The sequence below is a fragment of the Suillus subaureus genome (assembly GCF_016647635.1).
Source record: "Suillus subaureus strain MN1 chromosome Unknown BJ212scaffold_5, whole genome shotgun sequence".
NCBI lineage: Eukaryota > Fungi > Basidiomycota > Agaricomycetes > Boletales > Suillaceae > Suillus > Suillus subaureus.
In genome coordinates this window covers 1,445,026-1,460,235 of record NW_024538561.1, presented here as the reverse complement: position 1 = coordinate 1,460,235, position 15,210 = coordinate 1,445,026, and the positions used below count along the sequence as shown (strand labels likewise).

General features: G+C 46.3%; 2 protein-coding genes and 1 pseudogene across 3 annotated transcripts; 2 read left to right on the top strand and 1 right to left on the bottom strand.

Annotated features, from left to right (window-relative positions):
• Nucleotides 1–7,131: 7,131 nt before the first annotated feature.
• BJ212DRAFT_t34 lies at nucleotides 7,132–7,213 on the top strand (annotated as a pseudogene). Its single transcript has one exon. The product of its transcript is annotated as a tRNA-OTHER (tRNA).
• Nucleotides 7,214–9,549: 2,336 nt separating this feature from the next.
• BJ212DRAFT_1263004 (Alpha/Beta hydrolase protein) lies at nucleotides 9,550–10,869 on the bottom strand (the record flags this gene model as incomplete). The annotated part of the gene is made up of 8 exons (XM_041330311.1): nucleotides 9,550–9,685; nucleotides 9,724–9,857; nucleotides 9,938–9,999; nucleotides 10,058–10,142; nucleotides 10,200–10,383; nucleotides 10,443–10,512; nucleotides 10,559–10,627; nucleotides 10,686–10,869. 8 exons carry the CDS (start codon nucleotides 10,867–10,869, stop codon nucleotides 9,550–9,552), a joined length of 924 nt encoding a protein of 307 aa, XP_041197264.1.
• Nucleotides 10,870–12,144: 1,275 nt separating this feature from the next.
• On the top strand, nucleotides 12,145–15,106 carry BJ212DRAFT_1264145 (uncharacterized protein; the record flags this gene model as incomplete). Its single annotated transcript, XM_041330404.1, has 10 exons — nucleotides 12,145–12,398; nucleotides 12,454–12,937; nucleotides 13,047–13,541; nucleotides 13,600–14,094; nucleotides 14,142–14,416; nucleotides 14,470–14,523; nucleotides 14,582–14,625; nucleotides 14,678–14,801; nucleotides 14,857–14,963; nucleotides 15,012–15,106. 10 exons carry the CDS (start codon nucleotides 12,145–12,147, stop codon nucleotides 15,104–15,106), a joined length of 2,427 nt encoding a protein of 808 aa, XP_041197263.1.
• Nucleotides 15,107–15,210: the final 104 nt, after the last annotated feature.

Sequence of the window (15,210 nt, the reverse complement as noted above, 5' to 3'; positions counted from 1 at the left end):
AGAATACGGATGCATAAACTTACAAAACCATTCAGAGTCACAACTGCAGATGGAAGTTATGCCAGAGGAGGCGCTATCACCCACTATTGTGTCCTCATTGTGAAAATAGATGAACGATCCATGATTGGAAAATTCAATATCATGCGGCTTGGCCACCAAGATCAGATTTTACTCGGGATTCCCTGGCTATGTGCTATGGACCCAGTAATCCGATGGAAAGCAGAAATGTTGGAACTCTCAAGAACTGAGAAAAGTGATCAGATTGAGGAAGAAGTTGATATCGAATGGGAGAAAAACGGCCTTCTGCCCTTCTTCAGGAAACTCCTGAAGAACGATCTAAAATCAGATCTGACTCCAGTTGTAGTGCTGCCGAAGGTGCCTCCTGCGAAGAAAGAGCCAATTCCCTGGGCTACCATTGAGGAAATCCTAGATGAAGAAACACCCCGAGTGCTCCTAAACCTTGATCCCATTCCTGATGATGAAGACGACTCCTTTGATACTAAAGAAGATGTATGGACCACAGATTATGCACCACCTGTGTGCGAAATCACTATGTACCACCTTGAAGACGATGAATTTCTAGTCAAATATCCTGCTGACACTTCTGAGCTTCGGGTTATCACCAACACTTCTATGGATACTCCCCTAACCAAAGACGGTACTAGCATTGCAGAACAACGAACTACAGTTACACCACTGTCATGGCCAACAGAATCGGAATACATCAAAACCAGTAACAAGGCACAGCAATTTGCATTAGCAGCCGGACTCGAACAAAAGAAAAGGTCGTTCAAGGAGCCCATCCCTTCCTACCTCCATGATTTCGCTGATATCTTTGCGAAAGATGGCCTTAATCAGCTACCACCTGAATGACCCGGCATAGACCATCGTATCGAAACCAAACCTGGTTTTATTCCCAAGATGTCCAAGGTGTATCCATTATCAGAAGCAGAGCATATGGCAGTTAAAGCTTTTATTGATGAAAATGTAAAGAAAGGCTTTATTTCTGAGTCAAAATCACCACAAGTGAGCGGATTCTTCTTCATAGGAAAGAAAAGCGGAGATCTTTGCCCCTGTCAAGACTATTGGTACATCAACAATTGGACAGTTAAGAATGCTTACCCTCTCCTGCTACCACTTTCGCTAGTCACACGGTTGCATGGTGCTAAATACTTCATGAAGATGGATGTCCATTCCGGATACAACAACATTCGTATTCATCCTGATGATAGATGGAAGGCTGCCTTTACCACGGAATATGGTCTCTTTGAGCCAAATGTCATGTTCTTTGGTCTCTGCAATTCCCCCGCCACCTTCCAAGCGTATATGAACCAGACATTCCAACAGGAGATCAATGAAGGATGGCTTGTCATATACATGGATGACATCTTAATCTTCTCCAACGACCTCGACTCTCATTGCGAACGAACCCAGCGTATCCTTGAAAAGATTTGCCAAGAGAAACTTTTCCTAAAACCCAAGAAATGCACGTTTGACGCACAAGAGGTAGAATATCTAGGAATGATCATCCGTCCCGGGTGCGTGGCAATGGACATTGCCAAAACTGACGGTATTTGCAATTGGCCTACCCCCACGATGGTAAAAGAAGTTTGGTCATTTTTAGGATTCTGCAACTTCTATCAAAATTTCATTTCCCATTATTCCGACATCGCCAGACCTCTGATTGACCTTACCAAGAAAGACATCAAGTTTCTTTGGTCAGAAAGATGCACATCAGCCTTCTCCACTTTGAAAGAATGTTTCCTCAAGCAACTGGTCCTTCGAAACCCAGATCCAAGCAGGCAGTTCGCAGTAGCAACTGATGTGTCGCTCATCGCTACCGGCGCAGTATTGCTACAGACTGATGAAAATGGCATTTACCACTCATGTGGATACCTATCACAAACATTGAATCCCACAGAACATAATTACCAGATTTTTGATCACGAACTCCTTGCTGTCATCCATGCCCTAACCAAATGGCATCATTATTTGGAGGGTAACCATCACCCCATCATTGTTTTCACCAACCACAAGAATCTGCTATATTTTAGGACTGCACAGAAATTAACTTGATGACAGGCCTGATGGCAGTTGATTTTGTCCTGCTACAATATTGAACTCCACCATGTTGCTGGAACTAAACTTGCCGCCCCCAATGCACTCTCCTGTTGCCCCGACCACGGAACAGATTCCTCTGAGGATAATACCGATGAAACCCTTCTTCCCAACTCCATGTTCGTCCGCCTCCTTGATATCGAACTCATGACCTCCCTTGCAAACCCCAATCCCTCCAACCCCAACCCCATCTTCCAAGCTGCTTCCGACACCTTGGATGGCCTTTCCCTTCCCCCCATGAAATCTGCTCTTGTGGATTGGACTATCAAAGATGATATCCTTTACTATAAGGACCGCACTTACATCCGCCCTGCTGGTCAGCGCCTTATTTTAGAACGATGTCATGATCACCCCACTGCCAGTCACCCCAGGCATTTTAAGACTGAGGAATTGGTTAAACGGGACTTTTGGTGGCCCTCTATGGGCACATACATCCATAAATACGTCGAGGGTTGCGCCCTCTGTCAGCAGATGAAATCTGATACCCATCTGACTACGCCCCCTCTCGTCCCTATCCCATCCGACTACACTCCCTCTTGTCCCTATCCCATCCATCGCCGCAGCTCCATTCACCCAAGTCTCTGTTGATCTGATCACTGATCTTCCCCCTTGTGCCGGCTTTGATTCTGTCATGGTCGTGGTAGACCATGGGCTTATGAAGGGGGTAATTCTTATCCCATGTACTAAAACCATTACCTCAGAAGGAGTCGCCAAGAAATTTTTCAAATATGTCTACGCCCGATTCGGCTTCCATGAGAAAGTCATTTCTGATCGTGGACCGCAATTTGTGTCAAAATTCTCAAAAGCCCTTGCCAAGCTCTTGAAATACGATATATCCACATCCACCGCCTATCATCCCCAAACTGATGGTCAAACCGAACGTCTTAATCAGGAACTCGAAACTTACCTTTGGATCTATTGCAGGAACCACCCTGAAGATTGGGTGGAACATCTTCCTATGGCAGAATTCATGCATAATCACCGAAAACACGACTCTCGCAATGCCTCACCATTCTTCCTAATGATGGGATACGAACCAAGAGCCCTTCCCCATACCCTTCCTAACTCCACTATCCCTGCAGCAGAGGATAGACTCCACTCACTCCAGAAATCTAGAGAAGAAGCACTCTCCTGCCATAACCTTGCTATGCAACAAATGGCGGAACGAACCCATGGACAGAAATATCATCTGTGGAAAGTAGGAGATAAAGTTTGGTTATCAGGAAAGAATTTAATCACGCAGTTACCATCACGGAAGCTCGCACCGAAGCAATATGGCCCTTTCTCAATCACTGCCGTTCTCTCTCCCATCACGTTCACACTCCAGTTACCATCACAGTGGAAAGTTCACCCCACGTTCCATGCTTCCAAACTATTGTCCTATCATGAAACAGAGGTTCATGGTCCGAACTTCCATGATCCACCCCCAGACGTCATCGATAACGAAGAAGAATATGAAATGGATGCAATCTTATCGCACAAAGGAACAGGTAAATGAAGACACTATCTAGTATCCTGGAAAGGATACTCTTCCACCAGTAACGAATGGATCCCAGAAGAAAACCTTAGCAATGCCACAGATGTCCTTTCTGCATATAAGAGAGCCCATCAATTGTAAACTGCCACCACTGTTAACCTCGCCAATAACACATCTTCCCCACCATCGTCCAAATCCACCCTCACCAACGACTCTATCCTTACTGACTACTTTTCAATCATCGATCAAGTTGAAACCAGCGCCTTGTTCGAATCCGCTATCATGTCTCAGCAATACGCTATAGAAATAGATCACCTCTTAGGAGAAAGAGGAGTGATATCTAGTGGGCTCATCATCTGAATCATCAGGGACGCTAGCCTTATCGAGCGCACTGCTAATCTTCTTGATGACAAATGTCACAAAACCATCTTCCGCCATCTTCATATATGCATTCATAATACTGCAATCCATCTGCTGCCTGATGATACTAGAGAAGCTATCAGAGAGGCTATTCACATTGTCACAGAACGAATCGCTCTTGACCCAATCGCATGCCCTCCCTCTCCACATGTTGCCATTCCAGTCCCACCACCAATTCCTGCAATGACTACCGTTGAGCATCAGGATAACAATATCCCTCCTATTGCTGTACTTAACATACCAGCTTCTCCATCTCCTACCCCCATCACGCCCACCACACGCCGATACCCTATTAGACATCGATCCTCCCGCATCGCCACCAAATGAGCTGCATCTGTTTCACCACACAGAACATACAAGCAATCAAGATCCCCTTCTCCTCCCGATCAGTCAGCCTCCATCACAACCATAAAAACAGCACCAGCTGATAATGTTGTATGTCATAATTGTCGCACTTCTGGACATCATCACAAGAACTGCCCTGCGTACTATTGTCAGGTTTGCAAAGAGTATGCACCTGGACACCTATCGGTCTTTTGTAAAGAGTTGAAAGGAGAAGCAGTCATTCCACTGGTTTGGACTGATCCCGGTTTCTACGAAGCTTTAGCCTGCTGGGAGATTGAGCAGGACGCCATTTACCACACTGCTGAGCTAGCTGACAGGTCGCTCCCTATCACCGAAGAGCAGGATGACTTGTTACATTCCAACTACGACACTGACCCTATTTACTGGGCTAATCAGGATAACTGAAGTCGGTGACTTCATTCCTAAACGAGGGGTAATGTTACAGTCATGTTTGCCCCTATTCATTTTCCCTTTTCTCCTTTGTATTATGTCATGACCGCACCACATCATGCCATCACTAGACTCACTCTCTACCATATTTGTACTACATCACGATCGCCATTGCCATTGCCAGATGACTCATTGCTATCTCTGACTCATTGCTGACACATACGTACCTGCCCTAAAGCATCTATGTTCTAGATATACTCAGTTATGTACTCAGTAGATCCTCACTTTAATCTACTAGGTTCTCACCTGAAATATCCTTCGCTTAGGACCTCCAATCCTAAGTCGTCAGACCACCGATATTCAAGCCAGAGACACACTCTCTGACTTGTCTTATGACCCTTACATTCATAAGGTCTAGATTCAACTTCAGCCATTACTCTTATCAAGTAGCTGCCATTGCAACTACCCTAGTTTGTAACATCTTCCTCTGGTCTGAAAATAACATATTCTCAAAATCTCGCCACACATCCATATCATCCTCTGTAGCCTGCCAAAGGTTCATGTACACAGTCTGTATCTAGTTGATTCCGATGTGTATGGCATGGAGATTGTGCAGGCAAAGACATATTTCGATGAGGTTGCTGCAAGCTTCTTCATTAGCAATGTTGAGTGGTAGATGTAGCCTTCCAAAGGCTCCTTGGATGGCATGCATACCCCATTCTGCTGTTTGATGGTATGAAAGTAGTTCACGGTTAAATGCCATTTGTTCCACTATCTTGGCAACTGAGCTGCATAAAACCTGACCATGTTTAAGAGGTGCATGAATGTGCCCATTAATGGAGGATGTCCCTCAAGGGAAGGCAGTATCTGCAATGATGTAATAGTTGGGAGGCATGTGGAGTTGAAGTTGAGTGTAGATGTGAGATGTGAGGTGAGAATCATGCCAGCTACCAGGTGCATTCATCCTTGCTGTGATCACAATGCCTTTGTAAAGAAAGAATTAAGTACAGACTATTGCAAAAGAGAAGAAAACACACCTTCAGCTGAAAAAGTCATGATGGAACTTATGAAGTGCTCAGAGAGCCACCCATTGTAGGTAGTGTTTTCAATGTCATCATCCTCAGAAGTTTGCACAGGCAATTTGAGCCTGTTGATACCCCCGAAGGCACCTTGCAGTTGTGGGTGACATGTGATCATGAGTGCACTACACCATTTGAAATCAGGTCCCCATGGCCATTGAATTCTGGCATCAGTCATTGAATGGAGAGTTTGTAAGAGCATCAGCAGTCCAGAAGTGAGATAGCAAGAGACAGTGGCAGGAATCAATGCAAAGATCTGTTGAAGGCTAGTCTCCTGCATGGTGGAGTTGAGATAGTGAAGTATGAGGCCAAGTGCTCCACCAGTATTAAGTGAACACCGATTCAAGCATGGAATGCCATGGAAATTGATATCAGGACAGATGATGGGCTTCTCATACCACTGAGTGGCAAAGCCAGAAGTAAGAATGAATTCAAATGTTTGGACATTGATGCCCATGGTTGTAATAAAAGCATGGTCATTCTGACTTTCATACAATAGTTGCCACAGAGTATTGCGATGTGGATCAGGGAGTAGCTGAGTGTGACAAAGGTAAAGTCATCCTGGATTGCACACTTTGATATGATCAAGTCAAGCAAGCTCGATGCCAGCAACCAACATGGCTGCTAACATTCTTGCATCTTCTTTGTCATCAATAAATTCCATTTCTTCTGCATCGTTTACCAGAGCATGCTGTAGCAGTAGTTCTTCCATTGGAGTTCTCACCAAGAAAATCCAGATTATTTTATTCCATATGCGTTACAGTTTAGTATTCTATATAGATTATCTTTTGCAAATGCGTTTCAAAGTCCGTTATAATCTATTCTGGATTATTTAGCCTACGGATAGTCACCCAGTTACTACATGATGTTCTTCGACTCATACTACAGACGACCAGTCTTACTCAGGTGGTGGTGTGACAGGGCAGAAATCAGTTGCAGGTTCGAAACCTGCTCAACAATCTTTTTCCTTTTATCACGCCATGAACATTCACTCACCCATGAATCCTTCAAGGTCTATCTTAAGTAGTCATAGCCAACTGGCACCAGAACAGATTAGAAGTCTTGGGTGGTGCGAATACAAAATCATCCAACAAATGTCTTATCACACATTGACGTTCATGGACAGTTCTTCGGAGGTTCATCTCGTCTTGCGAAGCGTGCTGGCCAAAGTGAATCGCAACAGAATCGAAATCTGTCTCTCTTGAACTACGCAGGCTCGAAACCTGCCGACGACAAGTTTTTTCTCTCTCGGAACACACCTTGATACATTCACTGATGGATAGTTTCGTCGCAGGTTCGCCCAACTGGTCTTAGCTAAGTGGTTACCGCGACAGAATCGAAATCTGTTTGTCTTGGACTGTGCAGGTTCGAAACTTGCCAGTTTTTTTCTACCGAAACATGCCTTAGCTTGAAGATTCGCTCCCAGTATCAGGGACTCATGAATTCACTGATGGACCACTTGAAGTGGTTATCACGACAGAATCTAAATCTGTCTCTTGGACCGTGCCAGCGCAGGTTCAAAACTTGCTGATGACAAAGTTTTTTTCCCTGTCAGAACACACTTCGACATTCTCTCGCAGATGGTTTCGTCGGATGTTCATCTTAATTGGTCTTAGCTTAGTGGTTACCACAACAGAATCAAAATCTGTTTCTCTTCGATGGTGCAGGTTTGAAACCTGCTGAATGACAGGTCTTTTTATATTGGAACACACCTTGAGATTGACTCATGGATAGTTCCTCAGAGTTCCGTCTAACTAGTCTTAGCCAAATGGTTACCACAACAGAGTCGAAATCTGTTTCTCTTGGAGTTGGTTCGAAACCTACTGACAACATTTTGCAGTATATAGATCCTTGGAGGTCCATCTCAACTAAGCCAAGTCATTGTGCCGAAACCTCTTTTTTATGTGATAGTCTGTTCATGAAAACAAATTCACTTTCATGCCCTGTAATGGCTTCGGCTTTTCTCAGAAAGTTTTCCAGTTGTCATCCATAACTTACAGGCATTCAAGATGATTCGACGTGATTGCTATGCCGAGAACTTAAACATCATTCACACGCTGTAGGTGTTGATTGTTCACTGTTTATTTGCTGTAAGTCATTCTTGTTCATCACTCTCGATTTCTTAATGTGCCCGCAATCTCATCTGACCAAGTGAAACTAACCTTCACGAGTTGATTGTGTTACAGCCACCCTTAAACATGCATTGCCTAAGCTTTCCGGTTTACTAAAATGATGTAAACTTGGCGGTGGCCTTTCATCGGACAAACCTCTCAAAGGAAAGGAATGCTATGGTGCTCAAGCATCTTTCGACTTCTGGTAAACCCGGCCCTCTGTTATATCCATCTCAATCATTTATTAGAACCTGTCTATTGAAATGCGCCCATCCTCGTTACACAGGTCTTGATAGCATATTGTCCGACAAACTTTCTGCAGCTTTTCTCAAATGTTGCCCTGGCTCGCTACTTTCGAAAGGATACCGTTGATGACGTAAAATTAGTATATCTTTGATACATTTTCCAAATGATAGTACACGACATTAGTACTTGTGGGACAAAGTTACTGCCGGCAAAGCTCGGCACTTATTCAGTGGTATTCAGTATCGCGAGTATGAGGGGTTCTGCAACAAGTATCTACTGTGCACAAACCAGCCATGACATACGGGCAGACACAATGACCTATTACTGTTTAACAGCAGCCACTGGAGTGTCCGGGCGGTGTCCAGGCAGTCAGAACGCCTTTGCCATTCAAGGGTATTTCGCCCGACCAGGGTATCGCAGTAAGCGTGACCCTGTTGTTTGTCCAGCTCCACAAGTAAAGAGAAGCGGTAAGAGGAAAAAAAATGAAATTCGGTTTATCGATGTGAAAGTAACTGTGGTCCTTCTCGATCGACATGGCTTGCAAGCGTGCGTAGATGCTGTACTTGTCATCGAGGCACACAGCGCGAAAACCCCACTTGAAGATCCGCGAATACCGCATACTGAGTCCTGACACAGTTTATCATTCAAGTTGCACCTAAGGGGTAGGTTTAAATATGTTCACCTGAAGCCAAGGCATACTGATGGTTTCATGATTCATCTTTCCTTCGTCGATGACGCAGAATTGTCATGGCATTGGCCAGTGGGCGACTGGCTGATGAATGAGTAAATCTTGCTTAGCATATTTTGCCATCGCTCGCCTCTAACAATGCCGTGTTAGTAATATGGGCCGCGCCGGTAGGGTACTCACCGAAACAGTGGAGGGGCTCAATGAATCGACTATCAATGAATCCCCCGAAAACATGCGGACTTTAGTGAGTGTAGTTTCTCATTGTTGAGTAAATGGTACCCCCAGACTTCCCATGAAATTTAGGGATACAACAATCGCATACAGCTTTCGGTCCGCTGCGTACACACAACTGCACAGCTCGCTGCCAGGCGACCGCCTACTAAACAACAACCCTCAGCTACGACCAGAATGGCAAATACGACCTCAATTTAGGCCAAAATAGCGACCACGATGTCATCGTCGGGAGCCAGTGTTCCTGTGGTGCTTCCAATATTTGCTTGTAAATCTCTTGCTGACGAGTATGCGTTCTCACAGCATGCTGGTGGTATTGGGGAGACAATTCCACATGATAGAAGTGGGCACCATTGCACCCATGCCTGCGGTCATTCATGTTTGATTCATAAAGACCAATCAAATGTCCCAACGTTCAGCTAATATAATACAAGTCCATGTCAATCATGTGCAATAGATGGTGCCGATATAAATCCCCTGGTATGGACCCAAGTGGTCCAAGATATCGCCCGCGAGGATGTTGGGCACACTCTGTATTGTGCACAGAGCGTCCGTGGCATCGTCATTGCCTATACAGATCCTTATGAACGATCATGCCCGAAAAGGCAAATTTTGTACTTGCCTGGGCACTCGACTGCGTATCCATCAGATACAATGTGGACCTCTCCCTGGACATGTGAGAAGCCCATGAAACGCCCCGGAACGATCGGGATAATGTCCTTCATATTGTTAATGCGTTGAAAGTCCGATATCTGCCCGTGATTTTAGTAATTAACTATAGGTCTAATGTGGGGAAGGCACAACGAGATCCGATGGGGAGAATCAAGCTTACCAGGGAATCGAAGAGAGCGGCCCATGCTGGATTTCCTACGCGGGGTGTACCATATGTCACACCTAAAAATTCCGACTGTGAAAATCCCGCGCCCCAGTAAAATTACTGGTATGGACATACCTTTGATGGCGATGCTAGAGGGAAGGTTCAAAGCCATAAACACACAATCAAGCTCCGCAAGGGCGCCTCCCAGGGAGTGTCCGACCTGTCCTCGAAAATATCAAAGTTATTTTAGAGTGGTGACAAAATGCTCGATGCTGACCAGTGTGACACTGTTGGCGTTATATTGAGAAATCAGGCTCTTCACCTCATTCAAGATGATGCTTGCAGTTAGTGCGTGCTCGTTAGCAAATCCACTGTGAACCTCGACGCTGCTGTTGACACCAGGGAAAAGCGTGGGGTCCAGGGGTTCCATCAATACATCGGCATCAGTGAGATCAGATAAGCTATGTAGGCCAATAAGTTTGTTTCCTCAAGTTGTATGCTGTGAAACGTGTACACCTACAGTTGGGTTGGATCTGTACCTTCATGAGCAACTACCACGGTATTTTCTGTCGGCCAGTAACCAACGTAGTCTGCGAAATGTCTGGAAAGGTGTGCAATATTTTGATTGGGACGTACAATATTGGATATTGTTGTCGTCACCCCCTGTGAGAGAAACCTCGAACCCAGGCACCGCCTCGCAAGCTTCTAAGAACTCGATTATTGAGCCAAGGCAAACCAAACAAAGTAGGGTGGGATTGCGTACGACCACATTGCCAACCAGTTACGATGGTAGGCGAACAGTAAGCAGCACGAGCAAATTCAGTATATGGCGCTAGATCAGCCAGCTGGATAGACGACATCTGAGTGACAACTGAGACATCCGTACGACGTATTGCAGGAGGTGCGAGATGAGGGGCTGCCGCAACTTGCAAGATGCATGCGAGCATAAAGCTCGAAGCGGAAGACAAGAAAAACATGATGTCCTGCAAGGTGCAGTGGATGAAAAGCTGGAATGCTGGGTCTCAGGGGAGGGATGTGATTAGCAGCCTTGCTAAACATGTTGCAAAGGAAACATGATCTTATGCATGCCGAGTGTTTTGGACCGGCAACTGCGCTTGAGGGACGGACAGCGTGCTCGCAAACGGGCACAGGCGTGTTTGTGCCATGCAGTACAGCTATTCCTAGTAGCTGCTGCAACAAAAATAACAAAATCAGGCCGATGTATGAACCCATCAGATGCAGATACTCGTTCCTTCGTGGATGAGACATCATTCTGGGAATTAAATGAGCTCGAAATAACGTGGTCCCTCCAAATACGTTTGATCACTTGACCAGACATTCCATGTGCTGTCTCTGGGTTAAGCACCGGTAGGAGGACCAAGGAATACAAAACAAAGGAACCTCCAAATCACGAAAAGATCTTCCTGAACGGCCCGCCACCATGATTCAGGTGGAAGAAAGATTGACTTACGGAAGTTGCCGTTCTTGTCGCATTACTAAGGTGGGAAGAGTGCAGATGCTTCAACAGCAGTCCTGAGTGGAACGGTCCGACGCTTGCTGCAAGCTTTAAGTAACAGCACCCGTATATTCCGTTCTTCTGTTGTTAATGACTTTACTGACCTCGATCTTGTAGATTTTCCTCTCTGCCTGTCGTTTGTCGTGCTGCTTTTTGGATCGTCGCAGCGGTCAAACCTCCGAGCCGATCTGACAACCCATGTTCAGCGTCATTCCCACCCAACAAAACACATATCAACAGGTGGAGGTCACTCCCCTTTGAAGGAACTAGGAACATTTCCCCATCTTTCTTTCTTCCACTCATCATCGCGACAAGGCGTTTGTTCGTCCTTGCGAGCGCTACTCCGTGAACCATGTATCACACACAGCAGACCACCTCCGAGACTCGGAATACACTGCTTTCGGATCCTTCCAATTCACAACCATATCAGTTGAAAGATGCATTAAACCCTGAATCACTCCCCTCAATCACCAGCATGTCTCTTCCCGGCATCTCCCCTTCCAGACATTCACCAGACTCCAGAGCTGCCATGAACCCAAACTTCACTTCCCCTGCTCCAGGATCATATGGTCATTCCCACACCTATGCATCTGAGTTGGATTCATCTAGCCGGTCTCAATATGGATCGAACTCTGGCATGCTTAACTATGTAACTCGAGACCCACGGCTAGCCTCCGAGACCGATTCTTATTATCGCTCTAACATGATGTCACGCCCTCCAGTCGTTGCGGTAGACTTTGTATCCCAGCTCAGCTCCGCTTTGATCCACGACCCTCCCGCTCTGTCAAACGCTGAGTCTCAATCCTCGCGATCGCCTGAGCAACATGACGAAGAAGGGGATGATACTGCCGATGCTCGCAGGACTCGCCGCGAAAAGCCGCGAATTGAGCTTGCTCCAGATCAACCACTTACCACGCAGGGAAAGCCCCGTGCTCGAGTTTATGTTGCTTGCCTTCAATGGTTCGTCCATTTTTAGAGCCTCACTGAGTTGACCGTTGATCTATCACAACTGCAGTCGGACACGCAAGATACGTTGTGACGGGGCAAAACCCCAATGTCATAATTGCAGTCGACGTTCCAAGAGTGGAGATGAATGTACATACGATGCGGTGCCAAAACGTCGGGGTCCTGACAAGACTCCTGGCGCCCGACAGCGAACGGCTCGGGATGCTCATGTAGGAAGCGAGAGCGATGCTGCTGTGTCCCGTAGGCGGCGCAGAAGAAGGCGCGAAGTCTCTGCAACCAATACTCTTTCGGATCAAACGGCTAATACAGACTTGGAGAACGATCAACCCCAGCCCGAATCACTCATATCCTTTCCTAACATCCCCCCACCAGTCATCGACCCACAGTTAACTGCCATGTCTCCTTTTCCGGTAGAGGGTTCAGTAGGGTCGAACTCGTTTCAACCCTTACCCTTGAATATCCTCACTGATGCAGTTGCGTTGGTTGCACCTTCAGATAATGAGGTTCTATATCGTACCATGACGAGCACTGAGGTACCGACTTAATTACTTGTTGGACGAAGTCCGCTCATATTACCTATGAATCAAGGACACAGACGATGATTTCGGTTTTGCAACTCAGTTGGATTTTCAGTTATTTGAGTCATATGGCCACAGCCCACCTCGGACGCTTATTGCTTCACTGGACAATGAGACCAGTGAGACTTCAGACGAATCATTAAATATCACACCCGAACCCTCTCTTGATTTCACTCGTAAAACATGGTGGGATTCACTTCTCGCCATGTACACTTCCTCATCATACCTTCCTTCCTTAACTGCGACGCAACGTCGCCACGCTACGGCTACAGCCACTGCAGACATTCAATTTCTACTCCGCGGATCTAATTATTGGTTTACTTTTATTAACGTTCCTCAGTTCCTTGGGAGGTATTTTGATCCCATAAAGAGGGAGCGGATGCAACCCGCGCTGCTTCCGGCTGCCCTCGCTATTGCTGCATTTTTTCAGAGTTCAGAAGCAGGCAACGGGAGGGAAGGGAGAGACAGAGCTATTAGGTTACGGGATGTTGCGCAAGGTCATCTTGAGGCAAGCCTTAACGCTCGATGGATAGATGATTCGCTCGCTCAAGCTGCCTGGGTCAGTTCATACATCTGCAAGGTTGTATATGTGTTCATGTGTTACGATCGTCTTTTAGCTTCTGGCGTTCTTCGAGATCTGTCCCCATCCTCAACACACCAGGGAGCGGGCCTCGTCGTCGACACTCATGCTTGACATGATCATACGCAGCCTAGGGTTGACCCTTCTTGATGTCGACAATCCATATTCTGCCAAGTTCTCGCCTCGATCTGTACCTACCATTGCACCCCATTCGTGGAGCCCTCCTCGGCAGGCCGTATACCCAACCGACCACTTACTTGCCACTCCTAATATCACTCAACCACGATATCCTTTGGAAGGTTGCTCCTGCTTTTCTATGACGCTTGGGCAACGTTGGCCAGCTGCCTATGAGTATACCCCACTTTGGGTTACCACCCCTGGGTGGGATGATAATTGGTCAGAAGCTGAGGTCCGCAAGGAGGGGTGCCGTCGATTATGTTGGAGCGCCCTCGCCTTAATCGCCGGCCATACCTCATATATTACTGCTGAAAAACGTACTCCCACAGAACTTTTCCTCAGGGAACCTGCGAATGTGAGTCTCGGCAATCCTTGTCAGTCAGGTACTTATATTCTATGTAGTATGCGCTGCTCTTTCCTGGAGAGGCACTAGGATTGTCGAGCATGTCGTCCCATCATTCGGGTAAAGACACCATGTGGGCATTAATTCACCGAACGATGCTTCTCTGGCACAGTTGCCTGCAAATTAGACGCACCCCGAGTGCAAACGAGGCTGAAATGGCTCGTTTTGGAGTGGATGCTTGGCTAGAGGCAGATGCGTTGGAGCAAGCATTTGACGCGCATACCTGTGACTTGGAAAGGACTTTTTTGTTCCAAGGTCGGGAGTTTTTATTCAAGTAAGCTGGGAACTCACTACTTTGATTTTCTGTGCAATGACCGGTTGTTGCAGCGTTCGCATGACGGTATCTCATGATTTCAAACGGTTTATCCCTGTCGCTACCGCGTGAGTCTTGAAACGCAATCGATTGTTATCGATCACTGATTTGTCGTCTATTTTACAGCAACGCTAACGGACTGTTCCACCGGAGCAAAGCCGAGGAATGGCGTGAGTTGCTTGATTCATCGTGTTGTTCCTTTACTTATGACCTGCGAATTAGTATCCCATCAGGCTAATGTTGCTCAGCGTGTTGTACTTGGAATGAGCGCAGTGACTGGCCATGCTACTCACTCTCTCATGCACAGGCCATTCTTCATTCTCTGGTTCATGAGTCAGATCGGCCGGTGAGTATGTCATTTTACTCTTATGTATGGTTTGTCGACGGGACTCTTGCTTCAGGGCACTTACTCTGTGGGATTGCGACCATACACTGACCCTTGCTCTTGACGTTTGTACGGCGTTATTCAAGCCTGTGGATTACCTAAACGCCCTCTGGCCGTGCGAAGGTATGGTTTGACTTGTACAAGCTCTCTATTCTCATCATTACTCTTCAGAAATACGACGTAGGATCGTTAAGCTTCGTGGACAGCTGACGTGTGCATACAGGAGTATTGGACGACCGCCTACCTCACCGAGTTCGGCGTGGTAGAGTATAAATCACAGATGATTTTTATTCCCTAATATATTTGTTTCTCTAGTCTCGCACTACTATTCTACCACGCTATGTATTGAACCTATTATGCCTTTTGTTTG